This window comes from Aspergillus saccharolyticus (assembly GCF_003184585.1).
Source record: "Aspergillus saccharolyticus JOP 1030-1 unplaced genomic scaffold BP01scaffold_19, whole genome shotgun sequence".
NCBI classification, from domain to species: Eukaryota; Fungi; Ascomycota; class Eurotiomycetes; order Eurotiales; family Aspergillaceae; genus Aspergillus; species Aspergillus saccharolyticus.
Genome location: NW_020290629.1, coordinates 369111 through 395789, shown reverse-complemented (window position 1 = coordinate 395789; position 26679 = coordinate 369111). Strand labels below are relative to the sequence as shown.

At 51.0% G+C, this 26679-nt stretch overlaps 10 protein-coding genes and 1 non-coding gene across 11 annotated transcripts; 7 read left to right on the top strand and 4 right to left on the bottom strand.

Moving 5' to 3' along the window:
- Positions 1–2039: 2039 nt before the first annotated feature.
- sec11 (signal peptidase complex catalytic subunit SEC11) lies at positions 2040–3399 on the bottom strand. The gene is made up of 4 exons (XM_025575239.1): positions 3344–3399; positions 3045–3282; positions 2663–2871; positions 2040–2450 (listed from the first exon to the last, which is right to left on the bottom strand). The coding sequence occupies exons 2-4, from the start codon at positions 3123–3125 to the stop codon at positions 2228–2230; spliced, it is 513 nt and encodes a 170-aa protein (XP_025430607.1). The 5' UTR covers positions 3126–3282; positions 3344–3399; the 3' UTR covers positions 2040–2227.
- A 288-nt stretch (positions 3400–3687) lies between these two features.
- On the top strand, positions 3688–5057 carry BP01DRAFT_357620 (glycosyltransferase). The gene has a single exon (XM_025575238.1). The coding sequence runs from the start codon at positions 3762–3764 to the stop codon at positions 5022–5024; it is 1263 nt and encodes a 420-aa protein (XP_025430606.1). The 5' UTR covers positions 3688–3761; the 3' UTR covers positions 5025–5057.
- Positions 5058–7564: 2507 nt separating this feature from the next.
- On the top strand, positions 7565–7637 carry BP01DRAFT_t189. The gene has a single exon. It is a non-coding gene; the product is annotated as a tRNA-Lys (tRNA).
- Positions 7638–8154: 517 nt separating this feature from the next.
- Positions 8155–9166, top strand: BP01DRAFT_70135 (flavin-dependent quinone reductase). The gene has a single exon (XM_025580039.1). The coding sequence runs from the start codon at positions 8453–8455 to the stop codon at positions 9050–9052; it is 600 nt and encodes a 199-aa protein (XP_025430605.1). The 5' UTR covers positions 8155–8452; the 3' UTR covers positions 9053–9166.
- Positions 9167–9281: 115 nt separating this feature from the next.
- Positions 9282–10670, top strand: BP01DRAFT_374609 (NADPH-dependent FMN reductase Lot6; the record flags this gene model as incomplete). The annotated part of the gene is made up of 1 exon (XM_025576839.1): positions 9282–10670. The coding sequence occupies one exon, from the start codon at positions 9282–9284 to the stop codon at positions 10668–10670; it is 1389 nt and encodes a 462-aa protein (XP_025430604.1).
- A 340-nt stretch (positions 10671–11010) lies between these two features.
- Positions 11011–12303, bottom strand: BP01DRAFT_357615 (YukJ family protein). Its single transcript, XM_025575237.1, has one exon. The coding sequence runs from the start codon at positions 11973–11975 to the stop codon at positions 11286–11288; it is 690 nt and encodes a 229-aa protein (XP_025430603.1). The 5' UTR covers positions 11976–12303; the 3' UTR covers positions 11011–11285.
- Positions 12304–13120: 817 nt separating this feature from the next.
- Positions 13121–14449, bottom strand: BP01DRAFT_392552 (thiamine diphosphate-binding protein). Its single transcript, XM_025578159.1, has 2 exons — positions 13868–14449; positions 13121–13815 (listed from the first exon to the last, which is right to left on the bottom strand). The coding sequence occupies exons 1-2, from the start codon at positions 14135–14137 to the stop codon at positions 13342–13344; spliced, it is 744 nt and encodes a 247-aa protein (XP_025430602.1). The 5' UTR covers positions 14138–14449; the 3' UTR covers positions 13121–13341.
- Positions 14450–14715: 266 nt separating this feature from the next.
- On the bottom strand, positions 14716–17358 carry BP01DRAFT_392551 (GroES-like protein; the record flags this gene model as incomplete). The annotated part of the gene is made up of 11 exons (XM_025578158.1): positions 17158–17358; positions 17070–17088; positions 16539–16623; positions 16451–16486; positions 16320–16402; positions 16027–16269; positions 15869–15955; positions 15713–15807; positions 15261–15637; positions 15027–15212; positions 14716–14972 (listed from the first exon to the last, which is right to left on the bottom strand). The coding sequence occupies exons 1-11, from the start codon at positions 17166–17168 to the stop codon at positions 14716–14718; spliced, it is 1479 nt and encodes a 492-aa protein (XP_025430601.1). The 5' UTR covers positions 17169–17358.
- A 980-nt stretch (positions 17359–18338) lies between these two features.
- On the top strand, positions 18339–19878 carry BP01DRAFT_416532 (putative oxalate/formate antiporter; the record flags this gene model as incomplete). The annotated part of the gene is made up of 3 exons (XM_025579206.1): positions 18339–18746; positions 18822–18914; positions 18971–19878. The coding sequence occupies exons 1-3, from the start codon at positions 18425–18427 to the stop codon at positions 19876–19878; spliced, it is 1323 nt and encodes a 440-aa protein (XP_025430600.1). The 5' UTR covers positions 18339–18424.
- An 885-nt stretch (positions 19879–20763) lies between these two features.
- BP01DRAFT_366445 (uncharacterized protein) lies at positions 20764–21565 on the top strand (the record flags this gene model as incomplete). The annotated part of the gene is made up of 4 exons (XM_025576406.1): positions 20764–20840; positions 21007–21093; positions 21132–21347; positions 21397–21565. 4 exons carry the CDS (start codon positions 20764–20766, stop codon positions 21563–21565), a joined length of 549 nt encoding a protein of 182 aa, XP_025430599.1.
- A 2119-nt stretch (positions 21566–23684) lies between these two features.
- cat1 (catalase catB) lies at positions 23685–26088 on the top strand (the record flags this gene model as incomplete). The annotated part of the gene is made up of 6 exons (XM_025571906.1): positions 23685–23960; positions 24004–24229; positions 24278–24693; positions 24744–24908; positions 24962–25136; positions 25181–26088. 6 exons carry the CDS (start codon positions 23685–23687, stop codon positions 26086–26088), a joined length of 2166 nt encoding a protein of 721 aa, XP_025430598.1.
- Between the last annotated feature and the right edge of the window lie 591 nt (positions 26089–26679).

The following is a 26679-nucleotide window of genomic DNA, read 5'->3' as shown; positions in this document are numbered from 1 at the left end:
AATTTTGATTCCACAGACACTTTTTAGTCACAAATACAGATTGAGAATTTAGAGCACAAAATCATTGGATGATTCAAGAGAAATGGAATGATTTGTGGTCTGTGGCCTCGGTCACTTTTTTGTCAGTGGATCCTCTGGTTTCCACTTTTTGATCTTTCCTCTGCTCTTGACCTGACATGTGTTTGTTTTTATCCAGCTAGAATCAGTTCTATCAGATGGATTCGAGCTCATGTCAGCCTCAGCGTTCGGTCTAGTCTTCTCCTCCCCCCCCTCCCAACCCTACCGCTATCAGGACTGAAAAGAAACCTTGGCCAGGGCAATTGTCTCTACAATGCCACTTTGGGCACCTAAAAAAAGCGCAGGGCACAGCAAAGGGCCCAAAGACCAACAAAGCGCAAGCCGGACCATTGCATCCATGGCTTGAGACTCTCGGCCAGGGACTGCTGCTGCTCCACTTTTGGGCCTAACAGTGCATGGCCGCTGACTCATTCAGGAGAACTTTTTCAGCAAGAGCCAATGGTAAAACAATCCAGAGATACATCAAGCCTGGGCACATACTGCTCACTCGTTGATTGGTGCACACATACCCACGGAATCATCATGAATCCATTGATAACACCAAATTAGATTACCTCTTCGGGCTAAGCAGCAAGCCTCGATCAGCCCTGATCCAATGGATCCCACCCATCTCTCTTGCAAACTCCAAGCAGATTTCGCACTTCTCCAGGGCAGTTCGGTTGTTCCTTCAGGGTATAGCGACACAAGAGAATGGTCGGTGTGCGCGTACCTGACGATGAGCCAGAGATTGCTTTTGCTCCCAGCCGGCGGGTTTCCGGTCGGTTGCTTCCACCTGGACCAAAGTCCTTTCCTTATTGCGCATGTGTTTCTTTACTGAGCTCTTTCCATGGGCTAACCTTAAAATTCTTTGCAAGGCCAAGAAGAGCGTGCGCAGAGACTCATTTAAGGGAAAGCCCTGAGGCGGGGTTAGCAGGTTAGCAACAGGCAATAGAGCAGAATTGTAGGGATCATTCACCCACTCCCACCCACTCCCACCAGAGTGGTTGGATTTTCTTGTGTCAAGTGGGACAGTTTTAACTCCTCCATCCACTTTCACCTCAATCCTGTGCGAATGAGACATTGACAGGAATCAGGGTGCCCCAACAGGCTAGCACAGCGCTCAAACACAGCCTACACACTCCGTTGGGGGTTTGTCTCCGCTCCACTGAGTTCTAGAGGAGAATCTAGACTTTTTGACTTTGAGCGCGATGCAGGATTTGATCGAAGTTTAATCGTCGAGTTTTGCCCATGGCAAATTCAGGCTGATCCTACCACGATGCTCTAGTGGTACATAAGTCCTGCCTGCTAGTACCTTAGTCACCTAGTAAGAACCAAATGTCGGGGCCCAGGCGAATCGGGGTTTTGTTCGCCTCATCCTGTCATTTGGAGTATCAATCGCTTTGTAACTCCACCGCGTCAACAGCACGCGCCCCCGGCCGGCGCTGGTGATGTCTCTGTCGGGGGAATCCTCATGACCGACCTGGTTGGTGGCCTAGCTACAACGGCAAAGGTCCCGCGTCATCAATCCCCTTCTGTCTGTCAATGCCTGGCCAAGTATTTCACTTTCCTCGCCACGCGATGAGACCCCGAAGTTCAACCCAGCCAATCCAACTCAGTGCAACCCTTGAGATTGACGATGTTGACTGTGCGTTTAATATCCAACTCGGAGGCTGTGGCGCAATTCCAATACTGGATTGGACATTCATTCCACTGTGTTGTTTCCGGCGTAATCCGACGGCGAGTTGAGCTTGCTTGGTTGCGCATCGGAATCGGTGAGAATGGAAGGCCACCAGTTGATGCTTCTTGGTCCGAGGTGATAACTCTTGCACGCGAGCGCAATGTAGATGCTGCATAATACAGGTACTTAGCCAGGGGATACTTGAAAAAGTGGGGATGAATTGACCAGGGCTGGTGATAGAGAGGCCTGAACCTTGTTGCTTCTTACTGTTTACTCCTGCTGCAATCGCGACAATTTCTTTCAGCCCGGTTTCGCTTGGCCCTCAAGTCCCCTTGGTTCAGGCGAATAGTATTCTGCTGACCCCCCGAGACTTCCGCGATGGTTGCCTCCTACATGGCCCCCAAACCCAAACCCCATATCCATTCAAAACGAGGAATTCGGAAACCCATACCCCGTATATTTTGAAGATTCTACCCTACGGATTTCTTCTACCTACTCCCGCTGCAGCAAAACCAACACACCCATCACCCCCAGCATAACCGTCTTCAACCACGGATGTTCCGACAGCAGAATGGTCACGTACCCGACAAACGGAATATACCCAAACACGCTTCCGACAACGTCGTCCCGATCGAGGTAATCCTGTCCGCGCGCATAGAGTTCCGTATCATCCGCGATGTTGTTGTCACCCTTCGTAAGGAGTTTCGAGTTGGACCTGTGGTGCAGCAACGCAACAAACCGCGCACGAAATTAGCCCCATGTATGTACTTCTTGCCTATCCAATTCAGGCCCAGAACTTCTGGTGTCAAATCCGCCCTATACATCGCGATGAATACACTAGGATCTCACACGCGAAACCCGGCGTGAAAACATAACAAGGGTAACAGGAAGGGGTGGGGGAATAGGGAGAGCACAAACTTCACGTACTCATCGCCGAATTGTCGCACCACCCGATGTACGATCGGAATCTCTTTATCTTTGACCTGATACACCACAATCTCGCCGACGTTCAACATAGGCTGGTTATTACGGAGGAAGAGAAGGTCGCCGCGCTGGAAGGCCGGCTCCATGGAGCCACTGAGGACGACGACAATCGGGCTGGGCGAGTTGGTGAGCACGGAGAGACCTTTCCACATCTGTTGATTTGTCGCCCAGGTTAGCTAGCTTCAATCACCGCCAGCCTTTCAAGGGGAGTGAACGATATCAACTGCTGGGGTCCTATTGCTGTGGTCGCAGCTGTAGCTGAAGCTGAACCGCGGAGCTGGCCAGGCCCAGCTAGTCAGCTGTAAACTTGCGCTGCGGGACGTACCATAAAGGCGGTGCTGAGCACCAGACCGAAATTCAGGATCTGCGCGGCAGTTTGCCGCACATTCTGAATGCTGGAGAGCATTGTTGAAAGGGGGTTTCTGTTTGTGTGGAGGCGGAGGGTAGTAGTATGTGGTGGACGTTTTCCCCCCGATATACCGTAATACTTGGTGTTGATTTGGCTAACAGGTGGCCTTAGTTACTTGTGGATGTTGATCCGCATGTGTCAGCAGCGTTGCTTTCTTTGCGTACGGTCACGTGTTAAGATCTTCCAAAGACGCGGGTTGGACATTTGCTACTTACTAGCCGTTTTGGGATGAGTGTGAGGTCCACTGCAGGCGCTGCCTGCATCCCCCACCCCAATGCCAGTCCATGATACAAAATGATTTCATCCACCACAGAATCTGAGCCCATCATATATGCGAGACTTAGTTGTGCTTGGTAGACTAGTAATGATCGAAAGTATCGTGGCGCAAAATGAGTGAGAATGACTCATGTGCTAACTTAGTCACCTCACAGCCCTAACTTCGATTTAGTGCTTATCGTCGGCTAGCGGTCTGATAAGATCAGATTCCTAGTACACTGTAAACACATCTAGATAAGTAGCTACAATGTCCCCCGAATGCTACAATGTTGGCAGCCGAGAGATTTTGCAAGTCCCTTTCAAAAGGGAAAGAAGGAATGTCAATTGCGAATCCATACTTCGTGATACACATCATTAATGCTCAGCACCACGACCGCGGCTTCCACCCAGACCAACCGCCTGAACACCATGGGATTCCCTGAGCAACCATACCCCCTACCAGCAGGAATGCACGCCATGCCTCCCCATTTGCTTGACATCCGCGACGATGCACAGATCGACCACGACATCGTGCACGCGGAGCCCGTGACCGACGAGAAGAATATCTGGTTTTTCTGGACAAGCGGCTACGCAAACATGCATCCATACACGCAGCGCAATGTGCGCGCATGGCAGCGCCGCTTCTCCAAGCGGGGCTGGACAACTCGCGTGCTCGACTGCGATACCATACGTGATTACCTTGATATCACCGACCCGGCCCTCTTCCCGCGCGCCTTTGCCGACGGAACCATCAGCGGCACATACGCACCGCAGCATACATCCGACCTTGTTCGTTTCCCGCTCCTCCTGCGGTATGGCGGCGTCTATGCCGACGTTGGTCTCATTCAGATTGGAGACCTGGATCGTCTCTGGAATGAAACGATCGCCGACCCCGAGGCTCCGTTCGAGGTCCTCTCGTACTTCACAGGCATACCCGACGAACGCACTCTGACGAACTACTTCCTCGCGGCACGCAAGAACAACCCACTCTTCTTGCGGTGCCATAAACTGTTGCTGAAGTTGTGGGAAGGCCAGACATGCACTGACGGCATGCATGCGAGTCCGTTGTTGAAGGGGGTGCCATTGATGGGGGGCTCGTTCAAGATAGAAGAGGACGGCCATATCATCAATGAGGAAGAGGCCAGCAAGCTTCTGACGGATTACATCATTCAAGGACAGGTGATGTCGATGGTCATGGGGCTTGTGGATGAGGAGGATGGTTGGAATGGGCCCGAGTATATCCGCGATCACCTGTACGGAATCGAGTTCATGGAAGGGTCACAGCTGATCAACGAGTTCACTCAGTGGGATGGACGCCAGGCGTTCGAATTGATGTCGCTTTCTGTGCCAAAAGCGGGCGAGGCGGAGACTGATGAGCAGAAACGGGCGCGAGAGGTCGTCGAGGGTTGTCTGGCGAAGAGTTTTGGGTTTAAGCTTGCCCACGGGCTGATCCTGAGGGTGTACAAGGAGACACTTGGATCGCTGTGGAGGAAGTATGATGGATCGGATAACGTTGTTGGAACATATGCGCATATGCTTCGCCATGGCACTGTGTACTGGAATCAGGATGCTCTTCCCCGGACGTTGAAGTTCCCGAATCTTGAGCCGATCAAGAGAGGTCCATTGCTGAGGGAAGAGTAGTTCACTGTGGCTGGAAAATAGTTAATTCACTGTACGTACTTCCTTTTCTTTGTGTAGTACAGTAAGTCTAACTATAGATCGATGCATTTAGTTACCTGACATTGGAGCCGGGCCGACGATGGAGTCCGAGAAACGGTGCCGAGTCTCAGTCCCGGCTTTGCACGGCCCCACTCCCCACCCACTGTTTGCAGTGGTCTATGAGCGAGGCAGCTCTCATTATGTCTTGAAAACCCATGGATATCTTTGCCGCGATGAAGACCCGTGCCCCATAGTGATCTGAAGGCTGGCGTCAAGTTCGATATCTGCTTTGTATGCTGCTCCACACCTACGACTTCTATATCCCCGATGTCGTCATCAATGATATCGCGAGATAACTATGCAGATACCCCGTACAGGGGCATATAGATTGCCGTCAAACGTACTCAGATTCTTCCATCGAACCAAGCACAAAAGGCTATACATCACACTGGACAGTTTTCACGACAAATTTCCCGGTCGTTCAAGGCCAAACACCCCCTGAAGGTGATCGTTGGTGCCGGCATCGCCGGGTTGACGGTAGCCTTGGGGTTGAATAAAGCAGGCCATCAAGTCCGCATCCTGGAACGAGTCCACGAGATAGCAGAGGTGGGCGCAGGGATTCAGGTTGCACCGACTGCTGCACGGATTCTCGGGCGGCTTGGTCTTCTGGACAAATTCATGGAGAAGGCGAATGTGCTGGAGAAGAACTCGCTGCGCCGGTACGCCAACAACGAAGAACTCGGAACCCCCCCTCTAATGCCCCAAATATTCTTACCTGGTATGGCGCATGGGGTCATTGCCCGCTAACTCTCTACTTCGAACAGGTCGGGCAAAAATACCATGCACCTCTTGCAGTGATGCACCGCGGGGATCTGCAAGTATCCTTCTGGATGGTGTTCGGGACGCGGGCATAGAACTGCACACCAGCTCGCGAGTCGTTCGCGCGGTTGATGATTTCGAAGCCACCGTTCAGCTGGAATCCGGCGACTGGATTTCCGGGGATGTGGTCATCGCAGCGGACGGGATCAAATCCGACCTGCGCCATCAGATCGCATCCCACCACGGTGTCAAGGATATCTGTCAGCCTATGGGAGATGCGGCCTATCGCATCCTGATTCCGAAGGATAAGATGCAGGGCGACCAACGCGCTCTAGATCTTCTGAACCACAATGTCGGGATGCGCTGAATGGGGCCTGGGGGACACATCATGACATATCCGATCAAGGACAACACGGTTTACAACATGGTACTGCTGCATCCTCAGAGCCGGGAGCTTCCAATGAAGAGAGCTGGACCAGCAAGGGAGACAAGCAGAAGATGGTTTCCTTCTACAGCAACTGGAATGGGCTGGTCCGAAGTCTCCTGAGTTACGTTCCGGACGGTGAGGTGATAGAGTGGACTCTTAACTCGCACTTCCCTCTGCCCTCATGGGTGGAGAACAGGTGCGTCTTGATGGGTGATGCTTGTCACCCGATGTTGCCATACGTGGCTCAGGGGGCTGCACAGGCAATTGGGGATGCTGGGGTACTGACGTGCGCTTTGTCTGTGACAGACTCGGTTCCCAAGGCGCTAGTAGTCTATGAGCTGGTACGGAAAGATCGTGTAGAGCGGATCCAGAAGAGCGCTGCTGTGACGAGAAAGGCATTGCATCTACCCGATGGGGACGAGCAAGTCAAGAGAGACGAGGCCATTCGAGGTCGGGAAAGAATCCCGATCTATGGGCTGAGCCCGGTTGGCAGGACTTCATGTGGGGTGCGTATCGGATGCTTCAAGGCTTGATGCACACTTTAACTGACCATTGTAGGAACGGATGTCATGAGGGACACGGTAGAGAAATGGGACGAGCTGGTGGCGAAGAGCCATGGTGATCATGTTCATGCGGTGCATGCGGTGGGTTACTGAGCTGAAATCATGCATGGCTGGTGTCAGTACTTGGGCAGCAGCGACCTCTGCTTGGTGTAAATAATGAGAGACAAAGCGTGGGCCTAGGCCATGAGCATACTCGGGCATTAATATCGAAGTACAGCTACTGGACTTTCCGTGTGAGCATACATAACACACGTAGGGTGTATGCTCAGAAGACGCTTACCCGTATAGCATGTATATATTCTCCGGGGTATGTTCTGCTGTTGCACCACTTCATCATCGGATTGGCGGATGCTTCGAGCTGCCATCTGGTGCAGTGGCCCGCATTGGGATGACAGAGCCCTAGGCACATGCTCTGGTATACCCGTGCGGTACATGTAATAAATATTTATATCACCGCGGGTGATGTAGGATAAAACCACAGTGGCACAACCACAATGACCCAGAGCAGCACCCTAGACTATCGGACTTGGGCGGTTTATCAAAAGGTCTTGACATACTAGCGGGAAGGATTTATTGTACCGAATATGAAGTGATAAGGTTCCTGCAAAAAAGCAAGCCCCTCCCCCCAACACAACGAACGTCGGTCCGCTAAGCCCGGGGAGCCTTAATGCGCGGTCATATTGACGTAAATTTTTGGATTCGCATCCGAGGAAGCCGGGCTAGCTCAATCGGCAGAGCGTGAGACTCTTAATCTCAAGGTTGCGGGTTCAACCCCCGCGTTCGGCTCAATCAAATTGTTTTTGGCTTTTTTTTTTTGTTCTGGTCATATTGTCCTTCCCTCAAACAGCTGCTGGCTCATTGCTCGCATTGATTGTGACCGACTCAGATTGGAAGCTCCCCGAATCGATCCCGTGGTCTAGCGGTGTCTTATGGTGCAGAGGGCCAGTGAGATATGTCCCTATGACCGCTCAAGGCGCGTGTAACCATAGGCAATTTGCAAATGCAAGAGATTGGCGACAAAATTTCATTTTATCCCAGTATCCTGTTGCCGCATTGCGTGTGACTGGGGACAAGGGGATATTGTAGAGAGTGCACAGTACATACAGTACACCAGACCAGATGATGTTGCCTGTATCACCTATAACTAACAACTCGAATCACCCACTATAAATCATGAGATCATATGGGGTTATGCATGAGTCTCACCGGCTGGATTGCTTGCCATCGGCGAATAAGGACACTCGTTACAGTAGTTAGAAATTCCAGAATAGCGGGGTGAGTTTAGATTCCGTCGGCGGGGAGATTGAACACCTCTCCAAGAGCTGAGCAGCTGCTGGGCGCCACGGACCCATTTTTTATTAGTAAGATGGCTTCCGCGTCGGTCTTGTCGGGCCAAGTACCTCCGCGGCTCCGCGGATCCTACTGCCCGATCTGGAAATAGACATATCTTGTTACTGGGGAAGAATGGCATATGATATAAAAAGCTCCGAATTTGGTTGAATTGGTAACTCGGCATCACACGAGAAAGGTGACCTCTGAGCAGCATCCATACAGTACACCCACCTAAAAGTCCAAAAAAAGAAAGAAAGAAGAAGGCAACCATGCCTACCACCACCGGCCTGATCGTATGCAGCACACGTTCGCCCCGGGCCGGGCTACAAATTAGCACTTTCATTCACGAGACCATCAAGCAAGCACACCCACAAGCCAGCATCACAGTTATCGACCTTGCGGAGTGGAATCTTCCACTTTACAATGAGCCGGGGATTCCATCGTGTATCACATCAGCTGAGGGTTACGAGCATGAGCATACCAAGGCCTGGTCGCGGGAAATCTCGCGCTACGATGCGTTCATCTTCGTCACGCCTCAGTACAACTGGGGATACCCGGCAAGTATTAAGAACGCCCTCGACTATCTCTTCAGCGAGTGGAAGGGGAAACCGGCGATGATCGTCAGTTATGGCGGTCATGGGGGTGGGAAAGCCGCTGCGCAGTTGCAGCAGGTGCTGCAGGGGTTGAGGATGATCACACTGGACAAGACTGTTGGGTTGACGTTTCCTGAAAAGGAGCTCCTGACGCGCGCTGCCAAAGGAGAGGACCTGGGGCTGGAAGGAGAGAGAGGGGTTTGGACCGGAGAGCGAGAAACGATCCAAGACTTGTTCGGAGAGTTGATAGAAGTGGTAGGCAGAAAGTCGGGATGATTGTGTCAGAGGCTGTCTGCCTAGGTGGTGCGATATAACGACACGGCGTTTGTTGATCTGTTTTTTCTTCTCTCTCTCTCTCCATGTCGAATTGCTTTTTTTGTCTTCCCCTCATTTGTTATAAAGGTGTTACCCAGTGTTCCGAGTGCCAAAGGTCTCCGCCCCGCGCAGGCAAACTCTTCAGCCACAAAAATATCCCGAGTCAGGCCCCAGTTAAGAGTCGCTCCAAATGAATTATTCAATATCAGTGATCTATTTTCTCTTCCTAATCTTCTCACCCCGAATCACCGGTCTTCCATCTACTGTGAGCGGCACTGACACAGATACGCAAACATACGATGTCTGCATTCTGGGCGGAGGAGCAACAGGCACATACGCTGCCATTCAACTTCAAGATCGTGGAAAGCGGGCTGTGGTGATTGAGCCGAAGAATCAGCTCGGTGGCCACACGGAAACCTTCTACCTTCCCAGCGGTAGCTACGTCGATTATGGGGTCCAGGGCGCCTTCGACGACAAACTTAGCCGGAAGTTCTTCAACCGCCTGGGCGTAAAGTGGCACCGCACTGTTCCCAGCTTCACCGGGCAGGACTTTGTGGATTTTACCACCGGTCGAATCGTGGAGTCGCCAGTCGGGCTCGTCCAGTCGCTGCTTGCGATCGTCCGATATCGCCTGGCACTCAGACGATTCCCCTTTCTTGACAAGGGCTTTTATGACCTGCCGGATCCAGTCCCAGAGGTGATGTTCCGTCCCTTGCGAGAATTCATCGAGGAGAACTCACTCGAGAACGCGATTCCGATGTTGTTCTTCTGGGCCCACACGGTGGGTGATATGCTGGACAAGCCCGCAATTTATACCCTCCTGGACTTTGGTGTCCCGCAGATCTCTGCCATGCTGGGCGGATACATTACGCCAGAGAGGGGGATGTACGAGCTGTATCGCCAAGCGGCGACACTGCTTCCCAATGTGCATTACCAAAGCAAAGTCGTCAAGGCCAAACGCTCCGACGCTGGGGTCACGCTCACAGTCCAGCATCTCAACGGAAACCAAACCACAATCCAAGCCAAGCAACTCCTTATCACGCATCCACCAACCATGGAGAAGCTCCAGGGATTTGATCTCGACGCGGAGGAGAGGGAACTCTTCAGCAAGTGGATCTGGCGCAATTATTATGTAGGGGTGATCAAACAGCATGGCATTCCTGATGGACGTTATGTCTCGAACACAAATCCGCGCACGGGGCCGGGCTTCCTTCCCGAGATGCCCTTTGAGTCCCTAATTCAGTATATGGGAGTGCCGGGACATCCAAATACCAAAATCGTGGGGCCGATGAATTTCACAGCAGACGATGCTCGGCAGCTTGTTTTGGCAGATTTCGCCCGCATGAAGGACGCAGGCACCTATTCTATCCAAGAACCCGAGATCGTGGCTTTCGCCGACCACTCCCCCGAGGCATTGATGGTGGCTCCAGAAGATATTCAGACGGGGTTCTACCGCCGGTTGTATGCGCTGCAGGGGCAGAGAAGTACCTTTTATACGGGTTTGACCTTCTGCTCAGATTACTCATCGCTCCTCTGGGCGTTTACAGACACCGTTCTTGAAAGGATGCAGCAAGAATAGACAGTTCTGATGTGATTTTAGTTCGGTTTTGTCTTCATCTCATTGTTCCTGAATATTTGGGTCATCATACTCCGGTACAATTGTACATGAAGACCACAACTCAACAGTCTGCATAGCTGACCCTATCTTTCCTCATTCAAGTTAGCGAGACAGCATGTGAAGGCGGGCGAGCTGATGCAAAAAGACGAGAAAAAGGAAAAAACATACAACAGAAGGGATTCGCTGGTGGTCACCCACCCAACTACTAACCTCCCGGCGCGTGGCTTGAGTACGGCTGAGCGGACGGGAAGCCCTATTTTCCACACCCTATGGTCGTATGTGCTAAATGAACAGCAATATTCTTCTATATACTGTCAATCATTATTATTACAGTTTAGCATAGTATGAGTTTCCATGACCACGCAATCAAAAAGGACCAGACTGTCGTCAGTCGCCTTATTCCCATTTCAAAAGCTCTCTCAACGTATCTTTATGCTCTCCATTTAGAATAACGATCATCAATACCTACTACAAATGGCGTTCATAACCAGCCGCCTATCATATCATCCCGCGAGACTTAACACAGGTAACCACCTATTGCCGCCCTCCATCCAACCCCCCGATGGAATCCCACTTCTACTGGCCCAGAATCGTCGCCAGCGACTGACTATCACTCTCCGGCTCCCCCTTGTCATCCGTCGGGATCTGCTGGGAGGCGAACGCCAAGAAGACCGCCTCCCAGTGTCCGTCGTCGAACTGAAACAACAACGCTCCATCCTCGTAGATGCCGTTCTCATAGCCCGCGCTGCCCTGGTTCATGTGGATATCATGGATCCCCGAGCCATACGAGGATCCAAAGATATAGATCGTCGCCTTCTGGTTGATCGCATCCGTCAGGATGGGATCCACCTTGTCCAGAATATCCTGGTCACCATCCGCCCCGAGGACCGCGCCGGCGTGGATGTCGACCAGCCCCTGGGTGCGAACAAAGTCCAGCCCCTTCAGGCCCCCTGCTGCCGATGCTTCCTCGGAGCGGCGCCGGCGGGACCGGCTGTGGACGGAAGAGGTGCTGAGCAGGTGAAACCCCTCGTCTAGGTTGGTGAGCTGCTCGGTGATGGCGTGGGTGAAGCTGCGGTCGAACCAGTAGACGAGGCGGCTATCCTGGTCAGTGGACTTGACATTAATGGCGGCTTCGAGCTGCTTGCGCGAGGAGGAGTCATCCTTGAAGTAAAGGTAGATGTGCGGGGATTTAGGGTCCTCGGCGTCGGTCTGGGCCGTGTAGTGAGTGGGTTGGCCGACCCAGACGCCGTAGTGGGGGATGGTCATTGTGAGGTTGAACCGGGTTGGGAGTGTGATAAACGTTTTGAGAGGGTTTCAATTGAGATCTTGACCGAAGTTACAGCAAGGCTGTGAAGGCCGACAGCTGGCAGCAGGGTATTTATTTCAGGCTCCGTGGAGAGAGAGAGAAAGCCCTTGAGGAGTATTGTAAGACCATCCTGGGCATCCTGGGATCCAGGCTCTCCCTTCTCCACTTTCGTCATCGGCAGGCTTTGCACTGCATGATCGGCAAGAGCTGGACTCGTCAGCTCCGATGGGGTGAGAACTAAAGATGGGAAGTGACTGACTGACAGCTGGCGATAAGCCAAGCAGAAGAGCGGCGCCCCGCACGTGCCATGCTTACTAGCGTGCTTATTCACGTCTTCAGCTCGCCTTGATTTGCCTGCCTCCACTGCGTCATTGGGCATGTTTCGGCCAAGTCGATTTGGTGGCTAGTTTGTTTTCTCGCGATATAGTGGGAAGTGATTCACTACTGAGTGTTTGGGATGGTGTGACCCAATCCACTCTCTATCTCAGTCTGCTTCGTATGTACTGTTAAACCGGACCTCAGGACAAAATTATCATGATAGGTCGGCTGGGACTTGGTTGGAGGGTGATGTTACAATCAGTCGCAAGCATATGAAGTAGACCGGCAGCTGACTCCTCAGCAGCTGCATTAACAACCCGTAGAATCCACAGCATGCTACCATACGACCAAGGGTCAGGTGAGATAATACCTCTGCCACCTGCATTGAAAGCATCAGTATCGCATTCCCCACCGGCCCCACTCAGACAACACCACTTGTGCCGTGCCTACCTATCAGTCGACTTGGTATTACGGACTAGTCCCCAATTAATGCTGCTGCTTGGTCCCGGGTAGAGTCTCACTTGCCATGCCAACCTCAGTTTCCGCGGCAGATCAAACAACAACAAGTCAAGCCCCGTCCGCTAGGGGACTGGAGGGATGATAGCATTAATTAAAAGACTGTGGAAGTCTCATTCGAGACTAGTCTTCGTCGATTTGTAAATCAATTAAGAAGATACTGGCGGTTGGTACTACCTCACCGACGACTTCAGGTGTGAGAGCCACGACAACCACGACATCAAGAATGACCTGGCTCACATGTTCTAACAGGAGAGGCGAGGTTGGCGATAGTAGCAAGAAAGTCAACTAATCCCAGATTAAACATAAGCATGAAAAACTGTCGCTAGGGAGAAGCGCAATTACTGAATAACCAATCAACGGAGCGCAAGGCTTAATGACATTCCACTATGCCTTCACCACCTGAGTCCAGTCACTCTGCTTCTTACCATAGGAGGTATCTGACATCCGCCGAGAAGCAATAACTTCGCCGGTAAGCTCTGTCTCACCCCGTTACACTTGTACAGACTCATCTTTGCTCCCTGGCGAAGTGATCGTACTGCGCGCAGAGCTTTGGTCTGACGTCTCTCCTGGACTGTCGAGCCTCGAAGTGCTCGAACTGCTTGTAGTTGCGCTGTGCTTCCGCTCATCAGAGCTTGAAGATGATTCAAAGGGCGCTTCGGCGTTCTTCTGCGCGAACGCTTTACCAAGCTGTCGTACCTTCTCGCTCATATCATCTGGTAGGATACAAAGCTCTAAAAATGCCAGCTTATCATGCTCGTCATATGCTCGCTGCAGAGCTGTCTTCAAATCTCCCTGAGTCTTGACCTGCATGGTAAACATTAATGGATGACTTTCATTATATGCCTGCTTGGGGGTCGCATAGGGGTTATGAGACTGTGCATAGGGGATCGCGGACAGAGAAGCAGCCAGCTGCGAGTGGTTCCAGTTGGCGATGCAGTTATAAGGCCCATCGTGAATGGCCGTCTGGGCAATGCTTATTAGTGAAGCTGAGCACATGTCTGAGGGCTCTACGTACCTCAATCTTATAGCCAAGGTTATGAAAAACAATGATGATCGGGTTCAAATTATGACGAGCAATGGTGCTAACCTCCTGAGCCGTCATTTGAAACCCGCCATCACCGATGAGTATGACTGAGCGCCCCTGCGAGCGGGCAAGCTGAGCTCCAAGTCCGGCAGGTAGTGCCCAGCCAATCGAGCAATAGGGCATTTGTATTTGGCAGTCTCCTCCCGGAGGCAGCATTATATGATAAGCGAGAAACCAAGCCTCTCCTGCATCGCAGAGCATAGTGTCACCACTTCACAAAATGCTCTGAATGCCGCAAATGATGTGCTTGAGTGTCAGAGGGGCGGCAAGATCTTCTTCTGGAAGAGACTTTGCGCCAAGTGTTGGTTTGGGACACGGAATGGAACCGTGCTTGGATTTGATCAATGAGTGGGTTAGTAGCCTGACCACTGCGACAAAGTCTACCGGCTGAATGCACGTTGCGTCAGGGAGCTCTACCCAAACTTTGCCAGTACTGATCATACGGCTCTTTTCTCCGTCAATGCTGGTCAAGATGCCATGCAAATCGCACCAATTGGCACCGACGACAAGCCAGAGATCAGATTCCATGAACGCTCTTTCACCTTCTAGATTGGTAAGACCATTCCATATCTGACCACAGTACTGCGAGTGAGATTCTGATATGCAGCGGCCATCCGGCTGACAGAACACAGCGCACCCAAGTTTCTCAGCGAAGTTCTCAATTTCAGAAGGAGAGAGTAGGCACCGTGCAAGGCTTCCAAAGAGAAGGGCGGGCTTCTTCGACCTATTCCAAATGTTCGAGATGATGCTGACAGCTTCCTCATTGATCTGCGGCTGGGCTATTTTTTTGGCTTGAGCCCCTTGAGTGGAGAAGGGGGTGAGCATGCAGCTCCCGCGATATCATCGGGGATTTCACAAAATATCGGAAGGGATGATCGCAGACACTTGCTTATGGCGTCATCCAGAGCTTCCACGGCTGTCTCTGCCGATTGCAGTCGAATCGACGCGGCTGTGACACCTTGGTAAGCATCTAGAGCTTGCTCTCTGTTCGTTGCGGTTGGAGCGTGGTGCAGGAATTTCCTGCTGGCTAGCATCCCTGTAGTTGGGCAGCCAGATAGAACAATTATCTTGAAATTCTAAGAACAAGCACCTGCCACAGCATTCAGTGCTGAAAGAGCCCCAACCACATATGGTACGACGAGAACAGCAATTTTGGCAGGCGATGTTCTGGCGTAACCATCCGCTGCGTAACCTGCATTCAACTCGTTACAGCACCCAATCATGCGAAGATTGGGATTCTTGAGAAGATTATCAAGAAGGACAAGATTAGTGTCACCTTCATATTGTTAGTAGACAAAATCAGTAGCACGAGCAAAGGTCTTACCAGGCACAGCCAGGAATTCGCAGATGCCAAGCTCCTCCAAGCGATACGAAAGGAAAGTGCTAACATCAAAACTCTCTTGATAAAATGTAGGTTTTCGATTAGACTCCTGCGTAGTTGATGTTTCGGGGCCTCCAGTGATAGAGGGAATCTTTACTGTTGCCTGTCCCAGCAAGCTGTTTTCGTAAAGCAAGCTTGTAGAAGGCTCGTGGGACCCTTCCTGGTGAGTCGATTCAAGCATTGGTGGCATTTGGTCGAGAGATATAACGCGAGCGGGTTGATAGAACTTCTCTCTAACGAAAATATTGATTGCTTCTTCGATCTGGTCTCTCGTGCCACCGTAGGGAGAAGATTTGATTTGACCCATCCGCAGCAACAAACTGGATATGTTTACACCTACCAACTTCTCAGGGTACCTACATACGGCAACAATAGACCCTCGAGGTTGAACGTACTGAACAGCACTCCCAAGAAGTGATTCGGTACCCTCGACCATGATGGCTGCATTGGCACCGCCCCCAGTAAGCTTCTGGACTTCGTGAACAATGTCCTGGGAGGACGATAGTCCACGTAGAGGTCGACATGAAGTTTGTATTTGTACAATAGCTGACCCTCCTCTCCGGTGGAAACTGCAAGAATTCGACAACCATGGGCCCTCGCATACTGACATGCCAGAGATCCGACGCCGCTAGCGTGTCCTACAACAGCTGAGATCTGTCAGTTACGAACCGAGTACGTACCACCTTCCCACCTTATCGAACTCACCCACAATGTCACCTTCCTTGACACCGGTCTCATGCACAGCTCTGAAGCAAGTCGTTCCAGTGCAGATGATAGGTGCTACTATGTCAAGGGGATACTCCTTAGGTATGCGAACAACATGACGCGCCTGGATAACGCAACATGTACCAAATGTTCCACCAACAGAGTAGCCTGTCATTTGAGCTCGAGGACAAGCCAAGTAGTCGGCTCGCTTGTCGGCCTCGCAGACACCACAAGTCTTGTTCACCCACTGACGACCGGTTAGCCTCCATACTCAAATGAGCTCAGAAGGATAGATACCTGCACGTCCACATGGTCTCCAAGCTTGATATCTTCGACATCACTTCCAACAGCCGCGACAATGCCTGTACCCTCGTGGCCCTCTTGACGTGCGTTAGAGTAGTATTAGCAACATTGGAAAGATAACGTACCAACAACCTTTTCTCTCTTGACCGTCGACGGCGTTCCTGTTGCCGCGGGTTAGGCGCTGATAATATTGAGGAGGGCCGAAGAAGTCACCTTTCCATGCATGAATATCAGAGTGGCATAGACCCGAGTACTTCAGGTCCACCAAAACCTCATCAGCGCTGGCGATGGAACGCAGCTACTGGCAAGGTGAGAGAGTCTGGTTGATCAGCGGAGGTTTCCATCAGTAAGGAGCAACATAACAAGGCTGGCTGACTTGAAGAAGATTCGCGAACGGTTTGAGCACCCAGCTTCATTTATCTCATTAATGGCTAGCTTTGTGTTGTATCTGAAGAGCTCCAAGTAGTGAACTTTTTATGAAGAATAAGTTGAATTTGAACAATGAAGAATGACTGAGATGTCTCTATAACATTGTGCCAGAATCAAGGCGTCATCAGCGGGAGAGGCTGCATCTTTATATGTCTTTCGAGAACTTGTTTGGATATGAATCATAGAAACTCTTCAAGCTTTGGCGCTAGGACGAAGTGTTGATCAAGTGCTGAGACTGATGAGATCGACATGTGGGTGGAGCAAGAAGGAGCAGATGCCAAACGTCGATGGATCTTCAGAGAAGGACTTGCTTACCTCATTCAAGCATGCCTTGCTGGGACAATCACAATCAGCCACTTCCTTACCTTGCGATTGTGCTTTGTATCTACGGAGATCTGCATACCTCGGGACCATTTTCCAGTGTTCGATCACACAATCATTTGGCGCAGGGAGTCAGGCAATGTGAGAGGGAGGGCTCACCACAGGCACTTAGAATTTCTGTTGGCTATACTTGCACGCTGGACTCTATGTTGGATGGTTTTCATGACTGGTAGACGTGCTCGCCTACTCCCCTGTAAATCTTGACCATCACCGTTGGAGGAAATGATGCGTTGGACCCGACCCTATACGGTAGTCCTCTGATCTCGGGATTTGAAAATTGACTCGGAGCATATTTCTGAGCTGATGACTAAGATATGAGCCAAATCCCACCAGGGCTAAAACCGAGGAATTCCGAGTTCGACAAGAATGCTAGGGTGCATGATCGGTCTGCATGAAGCCTTATCAGGATTCAGTACATTCTCCCGCGGCCGATGGCAGGCCGATGACATCTTTCCGCAGAGATCCACGTTACACTTGGATTTTCTTCACCACACCTTGTTTTCTCTTATGATGTCAATAACAACCTCCGATTTCCAGCCGCATATTAATCAGACTTCTGAATGACTCTCTTCACAAGCATATCGCTGTTCCGTCTGCTCAGTGTGAGGCTGACGACATTCTCGGGTTTCATCGACTGTACTGCTTGCGCTCGATCATACTGTCTCTTTGAGGTTGCTCAGCCAGAACTGAAATCAATTCTGTGGCTTCCTGTCAGGTAAAGATCTCAAAAAGAATTACACTATGTTGGATGCGGGTTTGTGGTGGGGGATGGAGTCGCAAAACATTCAAAAACAACACTCTCTAGATGAAGTCGAGTCGTCTAGGGGATACCATGCCCTCCAGAGGCACAATTCAAGCACTAACAGTTTTTCATATGACGGGAAGTTTGTGGCTTTGGGACTTTGTAATGATCACACGATAGTTTGAAAATCGATATTCGACTCATCATACCTGGCGTGCTTCTGTAGATAGGCATCATGTGCAGATACTTATGCTAATAATACCTTTTGATGAGCGAGTCATAGTTCCTGATTCCCAGCCCCACAGATGCGGCGCGATTGATTCATAGCCCGAGGCGGAATTAAACGAGCCGAACGGCAACAGGGTATTCAGCCAATCAGCCGGGCACAGTCTCTCATATACTCCACTCCTCTTGATAAGCTAGATTTTTTTTTTTTTTTTTTCGCAGGATGTGATGGTGATATGTGATAGCCCATCTCTGACTCTCCGACGGAGAGTTGAGGGAGTTCTTGTGGATTGAGCAGACTCAGGGCACCATTCTCTCTCGTATGCTCGATATCCAGGAGATGAGGCACAGCTCGGACCAGGATGGTGAGGCTGTCCTGGAGAAGGGCCCATCCCACATCGTAATATCCCCGCAAGGGCCCTTTGACGCTTCCGACGAGACTTACCCGGAAGGAGGCCTCCGTGCCTGGCTGGTGGTCTTAGGGTCATGGTGTGCAATGGTGCCTTCAATGGGCTTGTTAAACACCATCTCCGTCCTACACGCGTGGACGTCCAGCCACCAGCTCTCAGATTACTCCGAGTCCAGCGTGGGCTGGATTTTTGGCGTGTTCTCATTTTGCCTATATTTCGGCGGGGCTCAGGTCGGTACGTGCAGTACCTAGTCCTTTGCGTGTCCGCGTAGCTTGACGAAGACTACCTACTAAATATTTGGCCCTAAAGGTCCCATCTTCGACAGTCACGGACCATTGCCAGTGGTCATCCCAGGGTCCATTGGGCTTATAGTAGCAGTCTTCTGCTTCAGTGCTAGCACAGGTCAGCAGCAGTGGAGAAGCATTGGCCAGCGTTCATGTGAGGCTGACGTATCTCAGAATATTACCAAATTATGCTGTCATTCAGCGTTCTCGGCGGATTATCGTCCTGCTTGCTCTTTACGCCTGCGATTTCTGCCATTGGCCATTGGTTTAATGTCCGCCGTGGCCTCGCCACAGGCATCGCATGTACAGCCGGCGGGCTAGGCGGCGTTTTTTTCCCTCTGATCATTCTCTACGTAGGGCCACGCCTGGGATTCGCATGGGCACTGCGCATTATCGGGATCATCTGCTTCGTGCTATGTGTTCTAGCATGTCTTCTCCTTAAGACCCGGCTCAAACCCGACTCAACGCGCCGCATTGCGATCGACCTCCATGCCCTACGTGAGCCCAACTACGCGCTCACCACTCTGGCCGTGTGGCTGGTCGAATTTGCCGTCTTCGTCCCATACAGCTATCTCTCCTCGTACGGTCTCTCCGCTAACCTCGGAGAATCCATGGCCTACAAGCTTTGCGTGTTCCTCAATGTAGGCGCAATCCCCGGTCGTGCCTTTCCCGGCTTGCTGGCCGATCGGATTGGTCGATTCAATGTCATGGCTTTGACGGCGATTGTCTGCGCCGTCTTGACCTTATCCCTCTGGTACAAAGCTGGCACCAACGAGGCCGCCATCATCGTGTATTCGGTTTTGTTCGGATTCTGGAGCGGCGCCGCCATCAGCTTGACCCCGGTATGTATCGCTCAGGTTTGCCGGACTGAGGACATCGGCAAGAGGAATGGAACAACGTTCACACTCGTCAGCTTTGGGACCCTCACCGCCATTCCCATTGCAGGAGCAATTCAGGAAAGCAATGGCGGAGGCTTTTGGGGGCTGATCATTTTTGGAGGAGTGCTATATCTCGCGGCGTGTGCGGCGTTTGTGGTTGCTAGGGGGGTTGCCGGGGGGTGGGCCTTGAAGATCAAATTTTGAGAAAGGTCTCTCGACGACCTACTAATGACAGCTAGACTTTTTGAGTCGTAATATCAGCTTGTGGCGGAATGCATCAATTGGATATATTTAAGAAACTACTTAGTAGTCTGTTCTGGCATGCGAACTATGTGTCCAAGAGGCATTATTTGTTGATTCTCGATGCATCGACGAGTGTTGCTTTCAAGGATTGGCCCTTTATGCCATTGACTATACCCTCTTGAGCTACACTTGACTCCCCCGCCAACCTGAATGAGGGGCTCCAAATGGGTCTTTGCTGCGTCAGGACGGTTGAATCGAAGCTGAAGGCCCGTCATAGATGTGAAAACATAAAGTGAATCCCAAATCGCATTTAATGCAAGTGAATGCAGAGAACACCCAAGAAGAATTGAAAACAAATCAATTGAGATTTCTTATATATACCTCTCGACTTATTCATTCAGATTGTCTTCCAACACACTTGATCTTAGTGCCTCAGTTACTGTTCCTATGAAATCTCTTCATCGAGCCTCCAGGTTTTGAGAGAATAGTGATTTCTCGCGCGAGAACTTGAAACTCACTAAAGTCGCTCGCCGTCGAGTCCCACTCTCCAAGCCCGTCTATCTCCTCAGATAAGCCTTCACAAGTGGACTGAGTTTTCTTTACTCCAGGATGCCTCTTCCAACTTCTGGCTATAATCCAGAATGTTCGTTGCAGTACACGTAGTCCACAACTAGACCCACGCCTGGATGCAACCAGCCAGTTCGTCTAGCGAGTCGGGAAGAGGAATTCCAGAGATGTATGCATTTCTACAGACTCGGGGTGCCTCTTTACACACGTGAGGCGATCTTGGACGCGTACAGCCAGCTGAAGACCGTCAAATGAGGCGATGCCGTCTATGTCACAGCCATGGACGGTACTAAAGTCGACTATATGATCTCCACTGGCAGAGTCTGGATCGGCGTGGATAGATATGAGCATGAACTGTGCGTAGACACTCCCGTGCTTCGTGCTTCCCTTAGCTTGCAACAGAGCAGACACATTAATAGCAATGACCGTTTCATGCTAGACTGAAACCCTGCTTGCGTTTCATCCCCATCCAGACGCTCGAGAGCTGGGTTGTGCCTTGAGGTTGTACACTATCCCTTGCAGTGTTCGCATCGCTCACCGATACATCGCACGCGATCCGACCACGAAAGACTGGGGCAAGCATGCTCGATTGCCTTTCATTACGTCCGGGTGAGCCTCGCCACGACGCTTCCGTGTTGGCGGAACAGTGCTTACTACAAGGGGCTTCGTCACCTACTGGACAATTACCCCAAGATGCCTCGGATCACCAAGATCATCCGGTTCAACTGTGGCAGCGTGTCTCCCCGGATGAGAGGTCTGCCATACAGCAGCACCTACTCCCGCTACCATCATGCGTTCCTCATCGCGCCAAAGGAGTACCTTGACGCGCGCAACTTTGAGATCACCGGGCAGCAAGTTCGTGTGTAAGTTGCGGGATGAGACGTACGAGAAGCAGGACATTGAGGTCATCAGGCGATTCGGTGTTCAGAATCTGCAGAGTCCTGAGAGATACCTCGTCGTTGATGAGGAAACGGTAGTTTTCTCGTCACACCCCGATAGTCCTGTAAGGCAGATTGTGGTGGACTTGGCGATGCCGGCAATGAAGCTCTGGGAGAATGAGAAAGACGAGACCAAGGTTTAGTTTAGTGGAGTCTCTACGCGGCTCGTGTGAGTATATTTTATCTTATTATCATGAGTGTGACACCAGGGAAGAAGATTTCTAAACTGGTTATGATATTTACGACCCATGGTCTCCTCGTCTGAGCACCTTGATGAGATTCTACCATATGCAGAATTTCGCTAACGATGGAATTAATTTTGTTCCGATGGTTCTGTGTATTCGTCGTCCCGTAGTTCGAGAGGATGAGCCTGATAGTGATGCAGCTACTGCTTAGCCAGTCGCGTGATTTGGAGGATATGGGTATGGATGTTGGTCCTCGATGTTTGTGCATGCCGGTACTACATATGTGCAGCATTTGTCTTGGTGGTGTTCTGAACCTGATAGCAGAAACTTAGAGAAGATAGACAAAAAGATCAGTCATCGCTACATCTACTACACTTATTGCTGCTGCGTAAAACATGGTGCTGGTGAAGTTGGCTCTCGGTCCATTGAGCTATTGTCCTGGAAAAGGGGAAAAGCTCTCGCCGATAGATTACTCTTCGTCTACTATCGTACCGTAGTAGTTCCCGAGAGCCTGATTTGGGGCCTAGCTTTGAAAGGTCATGGATGGACCTGATCACGAATGATATCAGTTACGATTCATCGTCAGTATACTCCGTATGTTTTCTCAGAAATAATGCGATAAGGTGCAGTCAGCAATTAGTACTTCTTACTGGACTCCGTAAGCCTCGCCTTATCCACCGCAGCAGCATTCTATTGGAGATCACGGCCTAAAGCATGGTTTCAGCGAATATAGCCATAAGTAAGCTACTAGGTACTCTAGTCTACTCCGTAGTTGCCAGCCACTAAGAGGTCTAACAACGCTTACGAGTGACTAGTAGGTAGTACGGAGCACTAGGTAATTAGTACGGATAAGCCCAGACAACAGTCAAAAATACCGCCAGCGAGAGGATCGACCCCGCCCCGAAAACCTGGATTGTGTCTTCTCCAAGAGATTGTCAAAGGAAAAGTACAATTACCCTCCCATCAGATATCATGATGGCACATATGTGCAGTTGCATCGTCCCTGCAGCAGTTGTGGAGATCATTACGTTGCAATCGACTGGAAGGGTAGAGATCCCAAAATAGCAGGTTGTACACATTGCCCGCAGTGAGTCCATAAGTAGTGGTGATTATGATTAGGGTGTGATGAGAAGCAGGGGGAGGTGCAGCAGTGCGGCGGAGAAGGAAGCAAGTTGTAGGGGAAACTCACCCTTGGCTGCTTGGCGGGAAGAAGACGCGTCTTTCTCTCGTTGACTCCAGCCTTTCTCCATCGCTCTCTCCCTCTCCCTTCCACTCTGTTCCATTGGAATCATCCCAACACAAAACCCTCCAATTGAGTCAGTCCATTTCTTCGAAGTGGTGTATGCGCGTTCAGCATGGTCGAATTTGTTCCTCCTCTTCTCTCTGGCTCTCAGATATCACGTCATGTTGCCTGATACCGATTCAGACTGTCCCGGCTCCAACGCTCCGCCGACCACGGAGACCCTCGCTCATTACCAAGCAGTCAAACGGAGTATCAATTGCCAAGCCACGATCGACAACGGCTGGATCAATCAATTCTCAATCTTGCTCAATTCCACTTTGAATCGAGCAAGTTGAACCCGGCTCGGTTCTATCCTAAACGTCTATAGCTGGTAGACCCGGCCTGCACTATTCCGCCGCCACAACCAATGAAATGAATTATATTCCTCACAATCATCTGCTGCTGCAATGCATCATCTCCAGCAAGAGACTGTAAGGGACTGTTTGCTCGGGCAATTCTCTAGATTCATTGCCCATTTTCCCGCTAGATCCCACTGGATGGTCAAATTGAACATGTTGGTGCTATCCTCGACTTCTCCTAGGACCGTGCATGCTAGACCGTTTGTTCAATTCCTTCCCCCTGCTTCCCGACTCTATATAAGCCACACCTTCTCCCTTCCCTCACTCCCCAGTTATCGCTCACCCCACGTCTATCTTCTGATCGTCGCGTCGCTTTCTGTTGGGTTATTACTGGTTCTGGTGGGTTAGTGTCCGCTGATCCTCTGTCAATCTCAGGACAATGCAAGGTCTATGGTTCGCTAACGCCTCGCTCAACATAGACAAAGCAGCATAAAGCATGCGCTCCATTGGTCTTCTCGGCCTCGTTGCCGTCGCGCAAGCTGCCTGTCCTTATATGACTGGCGAACTCACTCGGCGTGATGACTTCGATGCCTCAGAATCCACTGAGAGATTTCTCTCCCACTACTATCTCAATGACAATAACACCTACCTGACGAGTGACGTGGGTGGTCCCATTGAAGACCAAAACAGCCTCAGCGTCGGCGAGCGCGGGCCAACTTTGCTCGAAGACTTTATCTTCCGCCAGAAGATCCAACGCTTCGACCATGAACGAGTACGTTCTCCTATCTACCACGAAGATCCAATCTGACCATCAGGTTCCCGAACGTGCTGTCCACGCTCGCGGAGCAGGTGCCCATGGTGTATTTATCTCTTACGGAGACTACTCGAACCTCACAGCCGCCTCGTTTCTCTCCGAGAAGGGAAAGGAGACTCCTGTGTTTGTACGCTTCTCTACTGTCGCCGGTAGTCGTGGTAGTTCAGACTTGGCTCGTGACGTACATGGCTTCGCAACCCGTTTCTATACTGATGAGGGCAATTTTGGTCAGTCCATAGAGCAGCTTTTCAGAGTCTCATTCTGACGAATGGCAGATATTGTTGGCAACAACATCCCGGTCTTTTTTATACAGGATGCCATCCAATTTCCTGATCTGATTCATGCTGTCAAACCCCGCGGCGACAACGAAATTCCCCAGGCTGCCACAGCACATGACTCCGCCTGGGACTTCTTCAGTCAGCAGCCTAGCTCTCTCCATACTCTCTTTTGGGCAATGTCCGGGCATGGTATTCTACGATCATTCCGATTCACCGATGGGTTTGGCGTCCACACCTTCCGCCTTGTTACGGACAGTGGTGCCACCAAGCTGGTAAAGTTCCACTGGAAAACGTTGCAGGGTAAGGCTAGCCTGGTCTGGGAGGAAGCGCAGCAGGTATCGGGTAAGAATCCCGACTTCCTGCGCCAGGATCTGTTCGGGGCTATCGAGGCAGGCCGATATCCCGAGTGGGAGGTACGTCTCTTGCATGTCCCTAGCAAACGACGCATTGCTAATCCACGTAGCTTGGTGTGCAAATCATGGATGAAGCCGACCAGCTGCGTTTTGGCTTTGACCTGCTTGATCCAACCAAGATCGTCCCAGAGGAGTATGTTCCTATAACAAAGCTGGGCAAAATGACTCTCAACCGCAACCCTCGCAATTACTTTGCCGAGACTGAGCAAGTGATGGTAAGTGTCCTCCATTTCTATCAGTAGCACATCAAGTTAAGCTAAGATGCCAGTTTCAACCTGGTCACATCATTCGTGGTGTCGACTTTACCGATGATCCTCTTCTCCAAGGACGTCTCTTCTCCTACCTTGACACGCAGCTGAATCGGCACCGCGGTCCCAACTTTGAGCAGCTACCCATCAACCAGCCTCGTGTACCTGTTCATAACAACAACCGCGATGGCGCAGGTATGTCTTCTTCTATGTCGATTTTTTCCAGCTAACTCCGTCAGGCCAAATGTTCATTCCTCTGAATCCCAATGCTTACAGTCCCAACACCCTCAACAGCGGCTCTCCTAAGCAAGCGAACCAGACCGTGGGCAATGGATTCTTCACCGCCCCCAAACGGGTTGCCAGCGGGAACTATCTTCGCAGCACGTCTCCTACTTTCTCTGATGTGTGGTCTCAGCCTCGTCTCTTTTATAATTCCCTCTCGGCCGCCGAGCAGCAATTTGTGATTGATGCAATCCGCTTCGAGAATGCCAATGTGCAAAGCTCCGTTGTTCGAGAGAACGTCATCATCCAGCTCAACCGCATCTCCAACGATATCGCCCGTCGTGTGGCCCGGGCCATTGGTGTGAACCCTCCTGCACCTGACCCAACATACTACCACACCAACACCACGGCCGGGGTGGGCAGCTTCGGTACCCCATTGAAGAAGTTGGATGGTCTCAAAGTTGGCTACCTTGCAACTGTCCAGAACTCTTCCTCTATTACTGCTGCCAAAGCTCTCGCCGATGCTCTTTCGAAGAAGAATGTTGATGTGGTAGTTGTGGCCGAGCGTCTCGCCAGTGGCGTCAGCCAGACATACTCCGCTTCCGATGCGATTCAGTTTGATGCTCTGGTAATTGCCCCGGGAGCAGAGATCTTGTTTGCAGCTACCTCTTTAACTGCTCCTCAAGGCAACGCCACGACATTGTATCCGGCAGGTCGTCCACTGCAGATTCTCGTTGACGGGTTCCGATTTGGCAAGCCCGTCAGCGCGCTGGGAAGTGGCTCCGAAGCCTTGAAGAGCGCAAGCATTGCCTCTTCGAGAGACGGAGTCTATGTGGCGGATAGCGCCTCGAATTTGTTTGCTGACCAGCTTACGGAGGGGCTGAGGACGTTCAAGTTCTTGGATCGGTTCGCTGTTGATAATTAGACAATGAACTTAACAACCCTAGATGCTTTGTGAAGATGGTGGGCATCATTGAGTCGTCCAAAGTCAATTGTTCTTCGGACGCTCCGCTTAGGAACCGCTTTCACTACTTACTAGTAGGGATGTGATGAGGGGCCGACCGATAGATGCGCTGCTCTAGCTGGCCAAGCTTTGTTGTAACTATTATTATCATGAACTTTGCAAATGTGAGCACGATTCTTGTTTCTTTTGTACGATTCAACCAGTAGTTACAGTGCAAGATCCGAGGATTTCAACTCAGCTCATGAAATTTGAGAATTTCTGCTGGCGTTACAACTTGTCTCTTCTAGTATACCTTTAACTCTGACTTTAACCCGCCCGGTGATTTTTCAACTCAACACGCATCCACCAAGCATCTTTATTCAGAAAAGGAATGGCACAGAAGCACAACATTCATCTGACCTAATCCGCATATTCTCGGCGTGACGCGCAAAAAGCAAGGGGCGGAAGCCGGGTTTCCAACAGCACGGTGTACAGTAGACTGGATACAGAGCGGGGGACTGAAGCGCGAAGGATGTCACCCTCGGAAGCAGGGCCCGAAGAATATTCCTTTGG

Coding starts and splice junctions, on each gene's coding strand:
- BP01DRAFT_70135 (XM_025580039.1), top strand. CDS start 8,453: ATGCCTACCACCACCGGCCTGATCGTATGCAGCACACGTTCGCCCCGG.
- BP01DRAFT_392552 (XM_025578159.1), bottom strand. CDS start 14,137: ATGCTCTGCGATGCAGGAGAGGCTTGGTTTCTCGCTTATCATATAATG. Junction 13,816..13,867: donor ACCTTGGCTATAAGATTGAG/GTACGTAGAGCC, acceptor AGCATTGCCCAG/ACGGCCATTCACGATGGGCC.
- sec11 (XM_025575239.1), bottom strand. CDS start 3,125: ATGCTCTCCAGCATTCAGAATGTGCGGCAAACTGCCGCGCAGATCCTG. Junction 2,872..3,044: donor TGCTCAGCACCGCCTTTATG/GTACGTCCCGCA, acceptor ACAAATCAACAG/ATGTGGAAAGGTCTCTCCGT. Junction 2,451..2,662: donor GTGCGACAATTCGGCGATGA/GTACGTGAAGTT, acceptor GCTGCACCACAG/GTCCAACTCGAAACTCCTTA.
- BP01DRAFT_357620 (XM_025575238.1), top strand. CDS start 3,762: ATGCTCAGCACCACGACCGCGGCTTCCACCCAGACCAACCGCCTGAAC.
- BP01DRAFT_357615 (XM_025575237.1), bottom strand. CDS start 11,975: ATGACCATCCCCCACTACGGCGTCTGGGTCGGCCAACCCACTCACTAC.